The sequence below is a fragment of the Triturus cristatus genome, chromosome 1_2 (assembly GCF_964204655.1).
Source record: "Triturus cristatus chromosome 1_2, aTriCri1.1, whole genome shotgun sequence".
In the NCBI taxonomy this organism is placed as follows: Eukaryota; Metazoa; Chordata; class Amphibia; order Caudata; family Salamandridae; genus Triturus; species Triturus cristatus.
The window spans coordinates 1,163,668,416-1,163,688,943 of NC_140580.1; the positions used below are offsets into that span (position 1 = coordinate 1,163,668,416).

General features: G+C 48.2%; 1 protein-coding gene across 3 annotated transcripts in view; it reads right to left on the reverse strand.

Moving 5' to 3' along the window:
• Positions 1-1,325: 1,325 nt before the first annotated feature.
• GPR107 (G protein-coupled receptor 107) overlaps positions 1,326-20,528 on the reverse strand; it is a 254,849-nt gene continuing 235,646 nt past the window's right edge. Inside the window, exons 18-19 of one of the 3 annotated variants that reach the window (XR_014965462.1) lie at positions 3,319-5,787; positions 1,326-3,192 (exon numbers count right to left, since the gene is read on the reverse strand). Coding sequence is in view for 2 of the 3 variants with exons in the window: in XM_085613975.1 (XP_085470101.1) it covers positions 5,691-5,787 (97 nt within the window). In the remaining variant the exon portion in view is untranslated. Of the gene's footprint in view, positions 5,788-20,528 lie in introns of all 3 variants that reach the window. The other 2 variants (XM_085613975.1, XM_085613973.1) reach the window with 2 other exon arrangements.

Here is a 20,528-nt window from a genome sequence, read left to right on the forward strand (position 1 = left end):
TATTTATCTGTTCTAGTTATATGGATAATAATCAATAGCGGTCTATCCCAGCTGCCCCACACCACCATTTCCAGGTCCAGCCTAGCAGCCAGCATAAGCTGTCTGGTTATTAAAGACATAGTAGGCTTCGCAAGAAGATACAGGGGCTCGCAGTCCTTCCGTTGCTTGCCATTGGTTGACTTTTCTGTCACTCATACTAGCTTGCTTTCTATTTGATGGCTTCCCTTGTTTCAGCCTGTCCTTGTTTGTCCTTCCGACGAAGAATAGCTTTTTCACCATTACTTTGATTGGCTTCTGTGCGTCCTCTGCTCGCTTCTAGGAAACTTTTTTGTTTAAACACTTCTTGACATCGCATGTTTTCCAACTGTTTACCTTGTGTACTTTTTTACCCCCACTCTCTCGCTCATGTGCTTCTCTCCCCCCCCACTAGCAATAGGGCTGCTTTCCCTCCTATGTGCTTCTGGGCAAAATAATGGGCCCCTGGCAACCTACATTGTATTGTAATTGAATTTATATAGAGCTTACTACTCCTGACGAGGTGTCAAAGCACTTTTCTCTTTTGCGCGTGTTCTCCCCTCAAGTTGCTGCTTCCCCCTCCCACTGTGTTGCTTAGGCCTCACTCCCATCCCCAAGTCATTTCCGCAACCTGCTCACCCATTCTTTTTTTTTTAAAAGCATGTTCACTCTACATTTTAAAAGCACTTTATCGCAACTTTTTAAAAATAACTGATCCCTCTCAGATCGGTTAATTAAAACAAAAAGAAGTGTGCTTTTGTAAGCAAGTGCATTCATGAGTAATGCACGCAGATACAAAGTGACGTGGTGGTCACGTCACTGCATTTTTTATTTTTTTTTAAAGGCATGCAGCCGCGATACTGTACAGCATGACTAAAAAAAATTAAAAAAAATAGCAGAGCAATTGGCAATACCTGTGGGATTTGTCAATCCATATTCGACATATCCTATCCCAACATATTCTCTTTTGTCCCAAGAATTTCTTGGGCATTTCATATGTTCTGTGTGTTTGAGAGCCCCCTAATCTTAGAAGTCACCCAAACATCAGATCCACTGCTTTACTGTGACCCCTGTTCAGACAAGTGCCTGTGCTATTTCAGCAGCTATAGAGGACAAATGCAGCAAACTGCTAAATATAAAGCTTTCCAGCCAGAAGGTAGGAAACAGGTACACCCCTGCCGACCTCTGGAGCTCAATCCACTCTTCTCCCCTGGCGTCGGAGCATCACCCCTGCCTGTGCTTCGATGACCTGGCGTCCTCATTCGAGAGTGACCTAGACAGACGAGATCAATCCACTCCAGAGACAGAGACCTAGTCCATTTATATAACCTTTATTACCACACCCTTCATTTAGATATGTACCACAGCAAGAAAATATTTTATTCAATTTTCCTTATATTGATCATTCTCCTTGTCTTCTTATGAACACATTCTGCTGAACGTCCTTTTAGCTTATAAATACAAAACTGCTGGGAGCCATATAGATATCAATCTTGGATGAAAATGAGAACTATTTACAGATATACAAACATCATACAACAGAAGATCCTGCTCCTTGGCACGACCATACTCCTTGGCTTTGGGAGTGACTACGGACAAGTGCACAGTCATGCTGCGATGTCACCATGATTCTACTGGGGTGAGCGGACGTCCTGGTAAGAAAAGAGGGTCGTGTTATTACTTCACCATTCAAGATTACATGCTGTGAGGGAGAGGCTTGCATCAAGGAGTCGTCTTCTGTACGGCTCTCGGTCCATGATACTGTATTAATGCCCCACCCAGCCTCGGACTCTTCATTGCAGGCTTTGCCATCTGAGAGTTCTTCACTTTAAGGCCTGGATCAGTGTCTAGTCCAGGCGCCACTGGTGGATGGAAGTTCTGGATCCTTTGAAGGAACCCAGGCGTCAGACGGGGCTTGCTGTGGACTAGAAGACCATAAACCAAGGGTCAGACGGGGCTTGCTGCGGACTCTGAGGGCACGGATGGCCACAGAACTCAACATGCCACTGGTCTGGTAACAAGGGGTCATGTCAGAGGTAAGGAAAAGGGTGCCTATGGCCAGTCCTTCTGCCCAAAACGGACTTACTCATGTCAGTATGGTTACATATCACCCACATACATGCAGAGACCATACGTACCTCGCCTCTACCACAAAGCACTACACAAGAGGTCTCTGCTCGTCTTAAGAGGTCTTTCTTCCCACAAGGTCAGGAATCGAGTGCAGAGTATTGATACGTGATCCTGTAAATGTATCCATTCTGTACAGCTTTATACAAACCGCTATGTGCAAGTAAACGAGAGGAGTGTTTCTATCCCAATAAAGGGTTGGTGTCTGCAAAAGACGCAGCACAAATCTAACGTTTCTCAAAACGTTTCTCAAAATAAAGGATTGCCAAACTCACAGAAGCAAACTAAGTCCAACATACAGAGACAGATAGACAACGATAAACACAGTCAGGCACTTGGAGAGGTTCACACACTTTCCTGTAGACAGGTTGCTGAAATGCACCTTGCGGAGCATCTAAAAGGTCCTATTCAGCCCACCTGAATAAGGGGCAGGCCTGGCACCTACACTAAAGACAGGCCATAGGGATACAACCACAGGACAGCAGTATTGCCAGCCCACCAGAACGGGGCGGTGTGAACACAAAACGACTAACTGCCAAAGCAATGTAAATCGGAAGACAGGGAATCAGCTCAAACATATACGAATAGTCACATGCAAGATGACGGTCCTATCCCTGCAGTACTAGCTCTTGCACACTCTAACCTTGCACTACCGGGATTGTGTGCCTTGCCCCTGCAATACCCATCTGGGTGCCCTGCCGGCCTTGTGCACCAGACCGATGCAATACCGGTCATGCATACTATACGGATGTAGTATCGGCCTTGTGCACCAGTCCAATGCAATACCTGTCATGCATGGTCTACATGTGCAGTACCAACCTCGTGCACCATATCGATGAAATACCACACATGCATGGTCTACACATGTAGTACCAGCCTCGCCCACCAGACCGATGCAAAAACAGTCATGCATGGTCTACATGTGCAGAACAGCTTCATGCACCACACTCATGCAATACCAGTCACGCATGGTCTACGCATGCAGAACTGCCTCATGCACCAGACTCATGCAATACCAGTCATGCATGGTCTTTGGTGCACGAGGCAGTTCTGCACGCGGACTCATGCAATACCAGTCATGCATGGTCTACATGTGCACAAAGGCCTCGTGCACCAGACTCATGCAATACCAGTCATGCATGGTCTACGCGTGCAGAACTGCCTCATGCACCAGACTCCTGCAATACCAGTCATGCATGGTCTACGCGTGCAGAACTGCCTTGTGCACCAGACTACTGCAATACCAGTCATGCGTGGTCTACATGTGCACAACAGCCTCATGCACCAGACGCATGCAATAACAGTCATGCATGGTCTACCCGTGCAGAACTGCCTCATGCACCAGACTCCTGCAATACCAGTCATGCATGGTCTACGCGTATAGAACTGCCTCATGCACCAGACTCATGCAATACCACTCATCCATGGTCTACGCGTACAGAACTGCCTCGTGCACCAGACTCATGCAATACCAGTCATGCATGGGCCACATGTGCAGAACGGCCTCATGCACCAGCTCGATGCAATACCAGTCATGCATGGTGCACATGTGCAGAACAGCCTCATGCACCAGACCGATGTAATTCCACTCATGCATGGTGAACATGTGCTGAACGACCTTGTGCACCAGACTGATGCAATACCAGTCATGCATGTCTACGCGTGCAGAACTGATTTGTACACCAGACTAATTTAATACCAGTCATGCATGATATACAAGTGCCGTATTGCAGTCTCTGCCTCGTGCGCTCCACCCCTGACCAGCCTCTGCCTCGTGCGCTCCACCCCTGACCAGCCTCTGCCTCGTGCGCTCCACCCCTGACCAGCCTCTGCCTCGTGCGCTTCACCCCTGACCAGCCTCTGCCTCGTGCGCTTCACCCCTGACCAGCCTCTGCCTCGTGCGCTTCACCCCTGACCAGCCTCTGCCTCGTGCGCTTCACCCCTGACCAGCCTCTGCCTCGTGCGCTTCACCCCTGACCAGCCTCTGCCTCGTGCGCTTCACCCCTGACCAGCCTCTGCCTCGTGCGCTTCACCCCTGACCAGCCTCGTGCGCTTCACCCCTGACCAGCCTCGTGCGCTTCACCCCTGACCAGCCTCTGCCTCGTGCGCTCCACCCCTGACCAGCCTCTGCCTCGTGCGCTCCACCCCTGACCAGCCTCTGCCTCGTGCGCTCCACCCCTGACCAGCCTCTGCCTCGTGGGCTGCACCCCTGACCAGCCTCTGCCTCGTGGGCTGCACCCCTGACCAGCCTCTGCCTCGTGGGCTCCACCCCTGACCAGCCTCTGCCTCGTGGGCTCCACCCCTGACCAGCCTCTGCCTCGTGGGCTCCACCCCTGACCAGCCTCTGCCTCGTGGGCTCCACCTCTGCAGCACTTGATGCATTCGGGGTACCACAGCATCTCCCACATGCATACGCACACACTACTTCAGCACATACCTTCTCCCCAGTGCCACTGCACCTGGCTACAACATACTACCTGTTCCTGCCATATGCACCATACATCAATATTTATCTTGTAAACAAAAGATATGTATCTTACTTATGCAGACTACTCTAGCATCAAATTTACATAATTTACGCCATGAGGAGCCTGCTTCAATTACGCCTCATCAACACTACCTTCTTCCAAAACCCCTCAGCATCTGCCTCAAGCACAACATATCCCCCACAGGATACACCAGTGGTATATCCCAACGTACACTGTATTTCAGTACCGTCTTGAGGACTTGACCTCCTACTACACACTATCTCACTATATGTTTTGTACAAACTACATGTCATTTGCCCCTATGCAGGCATCTGCCCCACACCCACTATACTTTAGAAGCACTTGCCCCATGGAGGTATTCCCCACCTGCCTTGTGCATGCTACAGCCCAGAATCTACCACAGATCTCCAACATACCAGCACCAGGGGCTCCTCCAGCCTGCTGCTCGTTCACCCTCCACCACAGCCTTAGCACGTGCTAGGGGCTCTCACACACCAGCCTTGGCACAGGTATGCCACCCTCTCAAGGCTCCTTCGTCATCTCTCCAGGACGAGTCTGTGTTTACATCCCGGAAGCAGGCTGAAGAGGGTGCTTCAGCGTGAAAGGAGCACTCAAGGAAGGCGAGGACAGGCTGCTGGCCTCGGTCCCGAGCCAGGAAGCGTGAAGTGCTGAGGGTGGCCCTGCACTCATGCGCTCTGTGTCTACAGCAGATACAGTGCGAATACTACAAATGAGCCCACGTCAACCCAGCACTTGAATAACATATCACACAGCAGAAGGAATGGCCCAAGGCACCTTACACCCAACTCAAACACCGAGCCCCAAAACAGATGAGGTGCCTTTGCCCACATATTAGGGAAAAGGGGCTGTGGATGTGTGCGCCCAGGAAGGCCAAAATTAAAAAAGGTCTCTAAAATCCAGAAAAGTTCCAGGCCGCACCAAGAGGCCAGGGCACCCTCACGGAGGGGCGCAGACGCCGTGGCCTTAGGGCCAGCCTATAGAGAGGTATTAATAAATTAAAAGTTTGTGCGCGTGCGCCGCTGCCGTCCGGCCTTCCCATCATGCACTGCTCTCCCAGCTGACACGTGGCTCCGCAGAGCCGTTCACCACCTTCTTCACTTTCTTGACGCCCTCCATGGCACCAGACGTCGTCACCCTGTGGGAGAAAGGGAAGAGTTAAACAGGGAGAACTCGAACACTGTTCAGAATACATGGATCAACCAAGAAACAAGATAAGGTGACAGGGGCTCCTGAAATCATTACACTCACTGTACAAAAACACATGCCAAATTTGTGTTACAAGTGGCTCCTTTCAACTCACCCCACTCACCGTGAGTTCTGTACGTTTAGGCCTCTCGGTTTTAAGGTATTTATTTTTTGACATTTCCATCTGTATTTATCCATATTTATTTTGTGTTCACTGTAAACTATGAAGCTGCAATGGGTTCACTTCCATTTTTATTTAACTGACAAATGCTTAAAGTTTGAAAATTCAGTGGGGTTTAGCCATTTAAAGTGCAATGAAGTCATTTGAAAACATCTGCATTGTAGAACCCCTACATTGGGAATTCTGTTAAAATATTTAAATCTCTCCTGCCTGTCATTCTGCACAGCTAGTCACCTAGCACTCAGGATTGAATATAGTGAGAATCTTCCAACCGAAAAACCTCTTTTCGGCATTTATTTATATATTTTTTTTTAAAAGAGACAGGACAATAAATGGTGATCAGTCTGTATTTATCTGTACACTACTTGGGGGCTGCTGGGACACGTTTACTCTGATAAAACCGCTTTTATGTATACTTAAACAAGCCAGAAATGCCTTCTGGGAAGGAGCGCTCTGCTTTGTGTACTGTAAGAAAATGTTACTTACTTGTCAAAACTGTTTGCAGATTGTCGTGTTCTACATACCATGCTGTGCACTGGCCGACCACCCAGTGCTGGTTGAGAACAGATGCTTACTTGGTAAGTAACATTTTCCGTTCGAGTCATGTGAGCTGTAGATCACATGCTTTACATGGACTATACAGCAGTATACTCCCAAAGCGGTGGCTAACCTGTAGTGGTCGTAGTAGTTTGAAACCGTGTTTTAAGTACTGCTTGGCCTACATTTGCTTGATGTCTCGCAAAGACATCTACACAATAGTGTTTGGTGAATGTGTGCGATATAGACCATGTTGCTGCCTTACAGATGTCGGCTAATGGAATATTCCCCAAGAAAGCCACAGTAGCCCCTATTTTGCAGGTGGAATGTGCTCTAGGGGGTATTATCAGTTCTCTTTGCTTTAGCATAACATGTTTGGATCCATTTTACAACACGTCTTGCAATATCCGAGTTAGATATGGGATTGCCTGCGCGGAGGAGAAAAAGCAACAAATAGTTGCTTTGTTTTTCAAAATTATTTGGTGCTTTCTACATAATGTACTATAGCTCGTCTAACATCAAGTGTGTGTAGAGCTCACTCTGCTACAGAAGAAAGTTGAGGAAAGAACACAGGTAATTCAACTGACTGATTGATATGAAAGGCAGAAACTACTTTAGGAAGAAGTTTAGGATTGGTTTTAAGGACCACCCTATCTTTGTGAAGTTGAAAGAAAGGCTTTTGTATAGTTAATCCTTTTTAATCCATCCATGAAGGCTTTGATCACTGGTACTCTGAATAGAGATAAGTGTTGTCTATTTTGCAAGTATGCGGCTACTGCTGGTAGGTGTAACTAAATGGATGTGTAAGCCAATCCAGAATGCTGTAAATGCAACATGTAACAAATTATGTTTTTATACAGATGCATCAAGTGGATTGATGATGTTGTTACAATAGATAAAATATTGCGGCATAACATGCTCTAGAAGTAAGCTTTCTAGCCTCTTTGGGAATATTCATACAGTCTGGTAGTAGTTGTAAATAACCAAACTATGACCTCAGGAGCCAAATTGCTAGGTTGAGTTCTTTGGGATTTGAATGTCTGATTCCTCCATGGCTCGGAGCGAGGAGAGAGGGTGTGAGATGTAGCTTTTTGATGTGGAACCACTGCCAGTTCTAATAGGGTGGTGTACCAAGTTTCACTAGCCCATGTGGGGGATACTAAGATCAATGTGAGGGATGTTTCTTTGAGCTTCAGAACCAGTAATAGAATTAGTGGGTGAGGTGGAAAAGCATAGGCAAATATCCTTGACCAATTCATCCATAGAGCATTGCCTTTGGATAGATGGTGTGGAAACCTGGATGCGAAGTTTGGGCATTTTGCATTGTGTAATGTGGCAAACAGATCCATGTGTGGAAATCTCCATTGTTGAAAGTAGGGAAGAACTTGGGGATGAAGTTCTCACTCGTAAAATTGCGGTCTGTGTCTGCTGAGCAGGTCAGCAATTTGATTGTCTACCCCTGGAAGGTGTTCTGCTAGGAGATACATTTTGTGATGAATTTCCCAATTCCAAATGCTTTGTGCCAGTTGCGACAGTAGTTGAGAGTGTGTCCCTCCCTGTTTCTGCAGATAATATATCTCGGTCATGTTGTCTATGCGGACTAAGACAGTTTTGCCTAGAAGGCGAGTGTGGAAAGCTTGGAGTGCTAGAAACACCGTTGGAAGTTCCAGGTAGTTGGTGTGGAGACATTTGTCATTGTCCAACCACAGCCCTTGTACTATGTGATGTTGGAGATGAGCACCCCAACCGGTTAAAGATGCATCTGTTGTAAGTACAGTCTATGGAATCGTGTCTATGAAGGGCCGCCCTTTTGATAAGTTTTGAAGGTTCCACCACTGCAGAAAGCGACGAGCGCGTTAGTCTACCAACACTAGATCGGTTCATTGACCCTGTGACTGATTCCACTGACGCGCGAGACATTCCTGCAGAGGACGCATGTGAAGCCTTGCGTGAGGTATGGTTGCAAAGCAGGATGCCATCATTCCCAGCACTTGCATAAAAACCTTGTCTGGTAATGTTTGATTGGGTTGAAATTGTAGAATTGTGGCCTGAATATTGCAAATCCGCGCTACATTGGGAGGCGATAGAGATTTGAGTGTTGAGGGAAGCCCCTAGATAAGATTGCACTTGTGCAGGGCACAGTTGAGATTTCTGTGCATTGATTGTGAAACCCAACAGATGAAGTAGGTGTACTGTTTCCTGAGTGTAGTATACAGTTCTAGCAAGTATCCGCTTTGATAAGCCAGCCATCTAGGTAAGGGAAGACAGATACACTGTCTCCTATGATAAGTGGCTACTACTGCGAGACATTTGGTGAACACTCTGGGGGCTGCGGTGACGCCAGATGGAAGTACCTTGAACTGGTAATGTTTGCCTGCTATCACAAATCTGAGGTATTCGCGAGGAGTTGAATGAACTGGAATGTGAAAATAGGCGTCTTTTAGATCCAGAGTAGACAAAGTCGCCTTGCTGTAAAAGAGTAATAACCTGTTGAAGAGTCACCATGTGAAAGTGCTCTGACAGTATGTATTTGTTTAACTCAGATCTAGAATAGGTCTTAATGAGCCGTCCTTTTGGGGAATTAGAAAGTAAAGGGAATAAACCGCTGACACTTGGTACTGAAGTGGAACTGGTTCTATAGCCCCTTTGAGTAATAGAGATTGCACTTCCTGTTGAAGCAAGTACTGGTGGTCTGTTGACAATTTGTGACATCGAGGTTGTTGATGAGCTCCAGGCAAGAACCATGTTGGATAATTCCAATCATCCATTTGTCGGTTGTTATGGATTCCCAAATGGGGAGAAAGTCTTGAAGTCTTCCTCTGACAGGTATGGAATAGTTGGAGGGAAGTGTGGGGAAGTCACTGGTTATTTGGGGAAGAGGAATTGCAGGGTGTTGTGTTTTTACCTCTGCCCCTGGGACTATTTCCCCTGTCGCCTCCTCTGAAAAGTCCTCTTGTAAAAGGTGAATGGGGATTTACTTTGGTCTGTCCCTGTGGATTTGGACCCTCTCCTGTAAAAGGAGCGCCGAAAGGAACCCCCGATACAGGGAGACGGAAGTGCTCCGATGGATTTTGCTACTTCTGTCTTTTTTTCATTTTTTCGAGCGCTTGATAAACTTCAGGGCCATAAAGATGTTTCTTGTGGAAGGGTATATTGAGAATGGATTGCTGGACTGCAGATTTAAACCCTGAAATACGTAACCAGGCATGTCTCCAGAGTAGGATGCTAGTATGGACCCCTCTAGCTGCGGTATCCGCCGCATCTAATGGAAGAGCTGAAAATGAGTTTACCTTCTTGAACTAAATCTTGTGCTTTGGCCTTATGCTCATCTTGGAGAAACTGTAGTAGTAGTATCTCTATTTCGTCCCAGTGAGCCCACTCATATCTTGCTAGGAGAACTCGGGTGTTAGCAATGTGCCAATGATTAGCTGCTTGCGCAGCTGCATGTTTGCCAGAAGCATTTATCAGTTTTGACTCTTTAACTGGGGGAGGAGCATCCCCAGACGCTTGAGAATTAGCTCGCTTTCGAGCATTGGATACTACTACAGTCAAGTGGTAACTGACCCTTCATTAAAATAGGGTCTGTTGGGGAAGGTTTGTATTTCTCATCTACTCTAGGAGTGAGGGTCCTAGCACGTAAAGGATCTTTAAAGATGTCATCTGTGTGTCTGAACATACCCTTAAGCATAGGCAGTGTCTGACATTACTTATGCATTGCTAGAGTTACAAAGAGAAAATCCTCCTTTAAGGACTCTTTATGGAACTCCAGCCCATAGTACTGTGCAGCTCTAGCAATGCGCTCCAGATACGACAAATTGTCATTAGGTGGAGATGGCCTGGCAGGGTAAAGATCTGGGTCTATATCCTGTGGCGGATCAATGGTATAATCTGTCCAAGGATCTACTGATGACTGTCATCTTCAGTATCACCCGCATCAGGGTGAGGAGACTGATTAGGTGTAATGTGTAAGGATCGAATTGTGGTAGAGAGGGAGGAGATGGTAGTGAGTGGAAAGAACTAGTACCCACATCTTTCTTCTTCAATGGAATTTTATAAGAGCTGTCATCATCCGGAAGCTTGTGTATGGATGGCAGTTTAGTGTGAATATGCCCAGTATCTGGATTAATATAGAGTTTTTTCTGTTTTGGATCAGATTTAGGTGGTACAAAGTCCATACTTTGATCCGGTTGTGGTACTGGCAGTAGTTTAATTTTCAGCACTGAAGCTTTGGATGCCGAGCTGAAATGTCCTTTCTGCGCTGAAAATTTTGGTTCCGAGGAATGTAAATTTGGTTTCGGTGTCGCGGGTTTCGGCTCCAAGCCCATTTTGAGCTTAGAGCTCAAGGTTTCGGCTCGGAAGTGAGTTTTGGCAATCTCGGTCCCGAGCCGGAAGGCTTCTCAAAGTGTTTTGGTGCCTAGCCGGAAGCTGGAACGTTAGAAACCTCCTCTCGGTGCCTACCTTGGCCTGAAGGAAGAGGTGGTGCCAAAGCCTTAGATTTTTTAGGGACAGGGAGGGGGAGGATAGGGGTCTTCTGTACTCATGTCCTCCTATCCCTGCGGCACATTGTCGTCTTCAAGGACAATCTGCAAGTCTACTTTGGACTCCGATGCTGCTGAAGCCTGTTTTTCTACCGCTAAGACCTCCTCTTGTTTTGAGTCTTCACCGAAGTGATCCGGTGTGTCGTCTAACCACTTCATCTCTCGACGTCGAGCAAGACGATCACGGAGAGTTTTCTTCAATCTGAAGGATCGACACACGTCGCGGTCCTGTTCTTTGTGCTCTACGGACAAGCACAAGTTACATACCTGATGTAAGTCCATACACAGATACTTCGCATGACACAGGGGGCAGAATTTATTTGAACGGAGTCCGTTCCATCGACAAGGTGCCGGACCGGCGCGGATAGGCCGGAAGGCCACCCGCAAAATCCCAATCGAAATGGAGATTTCTTGATGGTAGAGACGAACCGTGATGAAAAGGAAACTCGTTTGAAAACAATACCATCGAGGGTACTGTGGATTGCGCACCGAGGGAAACCCGAGGAACGATTCCAAAATGGAGCACAGCAATACACACCCGAACCCGATGGCGGAAAAAAATAATCCAACAATGGAGTCAATGCCCATGCGCACTATCACCGAAAAGAGGAGTCACCTTACCTCGTGACTGGAAAGACTTCTACAAAGAAAAGCAACTTGCAAACATCCGGACCCAACACTAGATGGCAGGAGTTTCCAAAGCAAGTGATCTACAGCTCACATGCCTCGAACGCAAAGGTTTTAAAATTCTAAGACTTCATGATCTAAATCACAAGCTTCAGGGACTGCAGACGGGAACTGTAAATCTGCTGTTCATTGTTATGAATATTTGGCCAAAGCATGAATGTGCAATGAGGATGTAAGGGCGTTTTTAGCAACTGAGAGAACCAACCTGTTTAGCTAATGCAGACTCGACTAAAATCATGGTCATGAGTGCTTGTCACATTTTGGGAACAGCCAGGATTAGCGGGAGAGGTGGACAAGCACATGCATGTGTCCTCATCAGCTGCTCCGCAGCGCAATCTTTAAGGGCTGAGGCAAAGTGCAGACAAGCTGTTGCAGGCTCCACTTGTGGGAGTGCAATCACGTCTGCTGAGAAGGTCTGCATACTTTTAGTCTGTCCCTGGAACATGTTACACTATTAGGGGGATGTGCCATTTCTTGGCCTGCTGCCACATTTTTTGTGAAGTTTTGAAAAGGAGGAGAGAGAGAGGGCTATTCTCTGCTTCTGTATGTAGTATATGACTGTCATGTTTTATGTGTGTATTCATTTAAACATTCTTGCTGTGTAAGTGGGCCTGAAAGGTTTCAAGGCTAGGAATATTATTTTTCACTCTAGCATATGAAGGAGGTGGTCCACTGTGGAACAGTTGCCTTGCACTGTCAAATAGGACAAGTGGACCCACCGCTCCCCCTTGAAGGGAAGCATGTGTTGTGAGTGTGGTGTGAGACTGGGCTTTCTCAAAATTCCACCCTATCATTACATTGTGTGTATTCAACATAAACAACTCCTGCTTGTTCCAAGGTGACAATACACCAAGTATGTCCAATCCCCAGACACTTCGCCTATCGCGTACCCAAACACTCTTGGAAGGGGCGCATCTGCAGTCAGGCATTAGGGTCGAACTCCTTGTAAGATGCCATCATGCCCAGCAGCTTCATCACCAATCTCACTGGCAGAGATTGTGACATGTTAAGAAAGGGGAATCAGTCTTCGCAATGCCTGTGTCCTCTCTTTGTGTCCAGTTTGCTCGAGCTACAGCACGCAGAGTGCTGCTTTTAGATAACTGATCTGTTGGGCAGGCAGTCAGAATTCTTTGATGTTCTTGATAAACATAACTGATGAAGCAGGGAGACAGCCTTCTGTGTAAGACATTGCTGTGCTGTTTCCCCCTTTACCCATCAATCGTCCAGATAATGGTCATCATGAACCCCCTGGAGGTAGAGTTGAACCGCCAATATGGCAAAACATTTTGCAAACTATCATTGCAAACTTCATTCTGTCAACAGATAATGCTTTGCATCTACTGTAAATCGCAGGGATTGTCTGCAACTAAACAGCATGGGCGAAAGTAGGCATCCTTGAGGTCAACGACAGCAAGGCAATCGCCTTGTTGTAGGAGTGGAATCACTTCCTATAAAGTTGACATGAAATGGATTATAGAAGAGAAGTGTTCAGAACGCATGCGTCATCCTTCACAGTCTCCAGAAATGCAGAGCAACCCTCTGATCTCGGACATATGGGAAGGGACTATTGCGCCAAGGTTTGAATTCTCTCCATAAGAAGCGAGATGGTCTTCGTTGATTTTAGGATTTGGCGGAGGAATATTTGGAGGCAGGAATGAAAATACAAGGAGGAGCAGTTCTCCACTGTGGACAACACCAACTTGTCTGCAGTAAGCTGGTTCCATGCTTAAGGAAATCCCTCCTCCTTCTCCCGACTGGTGTTATGTGGTCAGGGGGAAGGAGAGCCTTCAAAACTCTTCCTTGGCAGGACTGGTTTTACAGAGACTCTTGTTCATGCCCCTGCTGCTGAAATGGCTACTGCCATGAAATGTTTACCGAAAGGTAACAGTAGGACGTCGTATTTCTTGACTCTGCTGAACAGGTTTTTGAGGATGTGGTCCCCACGGACTTAGCTGTGCCTGTGTCCTTTTTTATATTTTTCTAGAATCCCAGTGACATTAGGCCCGGATAAAGGCAATTCGAACAGGTATTGTACCGCCAACTGAAAACCAGAAATCAGGAGCCACTAATTCTGACCATCAAGAACGCTGGTGATGATTGGGAGGCATGTATTACACAGTGTATTGTGGCAATCAAAATTATTTTAACCTCTTCTACAATCTGTGCACCTCACTTGATACTGTTCAGGTAGATGCTGGAAGAGGCCTTCCATTTCCACCCACTGGAAGCAGTCATACCAACAGAGAAGTGACTGGGAATTTGGGAAAAGGCATGCCGTAGCTGTGCCATCATTGAATGCAAACTCAAAATGACCGTAAAGTCAATCAATACCATCACTGCCTCATGCTCCCATACCCTTAAGATGCGGATGAGGATTTCAAAATGGCGCCCGATTAGCACCCAAAAATCCATCACGCACGCCCTGGCCACAAACAAGTTGGACTATTGGAACACCCTCTATGCCGGGAACAACAACAACAACAACAAAAACGTACCAGAACTCTGTAGACCATTCAGAACTCAGCGGCAATAATCACTCTCGAGCTCCTACGCTGATCTCACATCACACCACCCCTGAAGGAGCTCCACTGGATCCCCATGCACAAACGAGCCCATTGCAAGCTCTCCACCCACACTCCTATCACACCACACCTGAAGGAGCTCCACTGGGTCCCCATACACAAATGAGCACAATTCACTTTCAAGGCGCTATACAACACTGGTCCAAAATACCTCAACAATAACTCCGGCGTTCACAAACCTTCCAGACACCTCCGTTCATCTTGACTCCTACGTGCACAAATCCCATTCATATGGAAAACAAGGTCTGGTGGTCGAGCCTTCTCCTACATCGCTCCTAAAGCACGGAACAACCTGCTGCCACACAGAGGAGCCTCAGCTCTTGAATTCTGCAAGAAGCTGAAGACCTGGCTTTTTAAGTAGTCCCACTAGGTCCTAGGTCGGTCTAGACTCACCCCTGCTCAAAGCCGGGATACCTTCCCAGTTATGTTATACAGATTTGTAGAACGCACTAACAGTTTTAAAAACTATGATCAAATAACACTGAAAGGAAACTATCCTCTTCTTGGTTACAGCCACTGTGACTCCATGTTCAGAGTCCGCGAACTTGCAGAATGTTAGGCCGATGGTTCACCTGGAGGCGATGGCCAGACGGGGACACACTGGTGCAGTGGTTCCTCGCCGTCTGACTCCATGATGTACTTTTTCCTAGCACATTTGATTCTTGGGGCTCCAGTATATACAGTTTCCTCGAGACAAGGTCTTCATCAGGGTGCCGCTGGTTGTCAGGCTCGTCGCCGACATCTGTATGTGGAATAGATGAGGAGTATGGAAATGCGTTTTGTGGTATGAAGACTTGCGGATCCTGCAGGTTTGGTTCCCGATGACATGTACATTATGAAATGTGGTATCTACATAATTTGGAGGAACAAGCTTCCTCAAAACTGATCTGTTGCTTAAATACCATCTTGCCTGAAGATGGTAGACTCTGTGATGGACTAGTTGATTTTGCTAAATCTTTGGGCCAACAGACATTCTTATGAGTTCTTTCTACGGCAGGCCTGGGTCAAATTTGACACAAGTATATACCTGGCTAGATTATGAACTATCTGCCGAGTTGAATGATGCTGTCACAGACCCTCTGTATTTCACCCATGTGATGTTTGTTTCTGTTTTGGGAACTTGTTTCCGCACTAAGGCTCCTTTCAGTGCCCAAAGTTGTCCGTCTCCAAAAGCACTCCACATAAGGGCATACCTTTGGTTGCTTAATTTGTAGACTACTCTTCTCTTAGCTTTGGAGTAGGTTATCAAGGCCAAATCTCATGTTTCGAAGCAGGCATTCACACACCTCAGGTCACTGGTGTGTCATGGAGTCGATCTGCTCAGTACCTTTGGCATGTGTTTGAAGTTGCTCTTGTTTGCAGGCAACATGTTTGCAGACTGAGATTGAGTCCTAGTACCTCTGAGTTTTAGGGCTGTTACAAAGTCTTGCACAGATCTCTGATCATCCATAAATTGTGCTTGTTCATCTAGGATCGCTAATCCCCCACAGGGCTATACACGTCCTCGTTGACAACACTATCACCGTTAGTCTCCTCTTTTTTTTCGCCTCTTCGGGTTTAAAGCAATGTAGACTGTCTACAGCTTTTTGTTTGAGGAAGGCACAGATTACACATCCAATGCTGCCCAGATTGTACCACATTCATAGGACATCAACAACAATACCGGAAAGGTGGATTCTCCACCATCCAGCCTCCAAGGAGTCACTCTCATATGACCTGGAAGATGCACATGAAGATTGTTGGATTAGTCCATTGAGGCTTGTGATGAGGCTGTAGACAAAATGGATTCCCATGCCTGTAGACATTTTGCTGATCTTCGGTATGGTCATGTCTCACTCTCCGGTCGTTACACAGCACGAAGCCTGAAGACCAGACTTTAGCTCCGAATCCAATGGTAGAAAAAACTATTTAAGGTGCAGTCAGTGTACAGAAAACTTGTAGCTTTCAGGTGGGCACGAGTCATTCTCCAACCCGAAACTTTAACTATTCAAGGAAACAAAATACAATAGAGAGCCCTGCAGTAGATGGCAAAATAGTGCAGAGCATGTGATGTACAACACATGATGCAAACAGACATCTCACGCACAGCTTCCGGGAACCTGAGTCCAGACCGTGCTGCACCCTCAGACGTCCGGACACACGGCGGTGAAAACCCATCCACGGGATGGGAGGAGTGAACAACAAGGGAGCATATCCTGAAAAGGTAGGCCCATTCTAGAGTTCCTACCCAGATTTGCCTCCATCGTGACGTGTGTGTGTGGTGGTGGAGGCAAGTGAGCACTGGTTGGTGCTAGTGGAAGAGAAGGGTCCAGTCAGCCAGTACATTAGACGTGTGAATGTTGCGACCAGCATTTGAATAGAACTGGCCTTCAACTTAATAAGGGCAAATGTCAATTTGTTTCTATTTTCATGGCTTTGCAGTTTAATCTATACTTCTAATTCAAAGTCTGCAGTTTAATATTGCCATTGTGGGGTTCTTGTGACATCATAAAACACAAGGCTGAAGGGGGAGGGGTTTGTAAATGGAACCATATTACAAGTTACCCATTATGTACGATTTATATTACATGATTATTTTGGGGGTAGTTAACTTGACACCTCTAACGATGTCCAATGATTGGAATTAGAATGGTAGGCTGTGTTTACCTTTCATGTTGTTGATAAAACAATGGACAATGATGAGGGGTCCAGGAGATTCATTACCACGTAATTATGGATCTACTGCATCTGTCAAAATCTGCCATGTAATATCGATAATTTGCAGGATTCATGAAAATGGTTGCTTTTAACTCACATGAATTAAACTACTGTAAGAGAACGTGCTACATAGTTTATATTTTTACCATATCATTTAGATACCCTTGCCACATAATTTGGTTCTCCATACCACATAGTCCTAGTAGTTCTGACAAAAGTAATCCATTGCAGAATGATTTGTTTGGTTTTTGTCATGATGATGAAATCGGTATTTTACAGGTAACTGTGAAACATTTTTCACATTTCACAGTTACCTGTGAAATATGGGATTTTATGCCACTGCATTTTGTGCAATAGAAGCATTCAAAAGAGTAATCGTTTTATATTAAGAATCCTGTACATTAAGGAGCCTAGCACGCAACCAAGATGGCCGCGTAGGTGCGAGGCTCCCGAGGACCTCCGTGACCTCCTACATAAATCCTGAAAATATCCTGTCCTAGATGAGGGGACTGTGTTGGTGAGCCCGAGCTGAGGTGTCACCCGTTTTCCGCTTCCAAATTGGACCTCGGACACCGGCGGGAGCACCGATTGAGGTTTGCGGCCTTCTCCACGCCGGCCCCCCGGATTGGAGTTACGGGGCGATCCGGAGACAAAGTGATCAACAGCGGCGGGCAGGGCTGAGCGACTCGCGTACCCCGCACTTTCACTTTCGCTTTTGCACCCTCCTTGCTGTATAGGCGAGGTTGGGTTGCGGGGCGGTGTGCGGTGGTGTGGCCTCGTTGGGTTGCCCTGCTGGCCCGCCGGCTGTGATCCGTCCTGCGGACTTGTGATTGTCGTCCCCCCCCCCCCCCCCCCCGGAGCCCGTGAACTGGTTTATCGGCCTTTTCCGAGGTGATTGGCACGATTTGGGGACTGAAACCATGTCCACAAAGCAAGATGGCGACCGGGCAAAGGTGAAATCGACCCGCCGTGGCGCAGCCCATCAGTCCAACAGCATGGACCGTTACACCCTCCAGAAGGGATCTCCCGAGGTGCCGCGTAGGTCCCCTGAGGACCCGACTGATGCTCCTGCGCTGCCCGCGGATCTGACCCTGCGAGATGTCATGGGCGCTATCGCCGAGATGAAGGCCTCGGTGGACCAGCGCTTTGACACACTGGCGCAAAAGATCGACTCGGTCCACGTGGATGTTGGCCTGGTGAGGGCTGATTTATCCAAGACCAATGACCGGGTCGATTCCTTGGCCCACACCACCTCGGGCCTTACAGCGGACGTGGCGGCCCTCCAAAAGGAAGTGCGCCGGCTTGGCCAGGCGAGCGCCCTGATGGATCGTCGACTGGAGGATTCCGAGGGTCGGGCCCGGAGGAACAATGTCCGCATTGTCGGGGTGCCGGAGGGACGTGAGGAGGCGGCGGCGGACCTGTTTGTGGAGGACCTGATTCTCACCCATCTCCAGCCCCGGGGGCTGAGTAAATTCTTTGCGGTGGAACGTGCCCACAGGGTTCCCGGAGGAAGACCTAAGGCCGGTGCCCCTCCGAGGCCTCTCATTGCCCGGATTTTCAACTTTCGGGACAGAGACGCTATCCTTCAGACTTCTAGGCAACAAGGACCGGTCAGACTTGATAATATGGACGTAAACTTCTATCCTGATTTCACCCCAGCGGTCCAGAAGCAGAGACTGAGCTTTCTCGGAGTCAAACGTCGTCTACGGGACTTGAACCTCAAGTATGCGATGCTTTTTCCAGCTAAGTTGCGGGTGGAGGTGGATGGCCGCACGCACTTTTTTGATCGTCCCGAGGAGGCCGGGGACTGGTTGGACTCCTTGCCCGGGGATCGGGGCCGGGGGGGGCGCGGTTGGAGGGGAGGGCTCGCCGGATCAGGACTGAGGGATTAATAGTGGGCCTCGCTCTGGACAACATTGTCGTCATTTTTGACTGTTCGTTAAGTCTCCCTCCTGTGGAGGTGGTACGGGGTCTCTTGGGGGCTCTCCCTCCTCCTCTGGGGGACTAGTTAGTTTAATCATTCATGGGGCGACAGGCACACTGCACTTTGGGGGGGCTGTTTGGGCTCATGCAGGGGTGCAGGGAGGGGGGAGTTCTGTTGGGATGGGTGGGTTGGGGTGGGGTGTTGTTCGTTTTTACCGCAAGGCAAACCCTTTATTGTATTGGTGTTTTCAAGGTGCTCTCCGGGGGACGAATGATGGCTTCTGTATGTGATGGGGGGTAGGGACCTGACTTTATTGTCCTGGAACGTTAACGGACTGGGGGATAGGATTAAGCGAGGTGTGGTCCTGCAGTACTTGAAACGACTTTCGCCAGATGTGATCTTTCTGCAGGAGACACACCTTATTGGTAATTCCTTTCGTGCTATGAATCGACGTGGCTATCGCTTGGTGGCCCACTCGGGCTTCACGTCGGGCTCACGGGGGGTGGGCATCATGGTGAAGAACTCGCTCCCGTTGGAAATAGACGAGGTGCGCCATGATGAGAGGGGACGCTACACTGTCTTAGTGGGGAGAATGGAGGGTAAAGTAGTTGTCTTTGTATCAGTGTATGTCCCACCGGGGTTACAGTCTACGACTTTTGCAGACTTAGGGCGCCTCCTCCTTGACCTTCCGGGGGGGCTTCTGGTGGTTGGGGGGGGACTTCAATGCGGTGGTTTCTGGGACCGTGGATCGTCACCCCCCTAGGGACCTCCCCCGGGCGCAGGCGTGGCTGTCCGGCTTCTTAGATACACTGGGATTGGTGGACTGCTGGCGCTTAAAACATCCCACGCAGCTGCAGTACACTTTCCACTCGGGTGCCCATGGTAGCCTCTCACGGCTTGATTATGTCCTTGTCCCCGCGGCCTATGTTGGGAGGGTAGGAGAGGTGCGCCATTTGGCGCGGGGTATTTCAGATCACTCCCCGCTCCTGTTGCACGTTGATGTCTTCCCGAGGGGGGAGGGCAGGGTAGCTCCGATCAATGCCTGGTATCTGCGCGACCCCACTATTCGCGCTGATTTGATTAAATCCTTGCAGCGGTATTTCGATGAGAATGTGGGGTCCGTCCCTTCGGCTATCTCCCTGTGGGAAGCTTTCAAAACAATTCTTAGAGGGGAGGCCCTCTCCTTTATTTCCCATGCCCGAAGGCGCGAGCAGGAGGAGGTGACCCGGGTGGAGGCCGAAATCGCTGAATTGGAGGGTGATCTAGAGGGTGGGGTGACGGATGCTGCACTACATGTCCTACAGCTTAAGCAGGCGGCCTATAGGGCCCTCGTCACGGAGGCGGCCAGGGGCCTCTATAGAGAGCAACAGGGGCGACTGTATGATGTGGGTGATAAGGCTGGTAAACTGCTTGCATGGTTGGATAAAAAGGAGAGAGCGAGTCGTGTGGTCCCGCTGATTGAGAGGATGGATGGTGTGCGTGTCACCGAGCCAGAAGACATTGTCTCTTGTTTCGCGGATTATTTCCGCGAGGTGTATTCCCCTG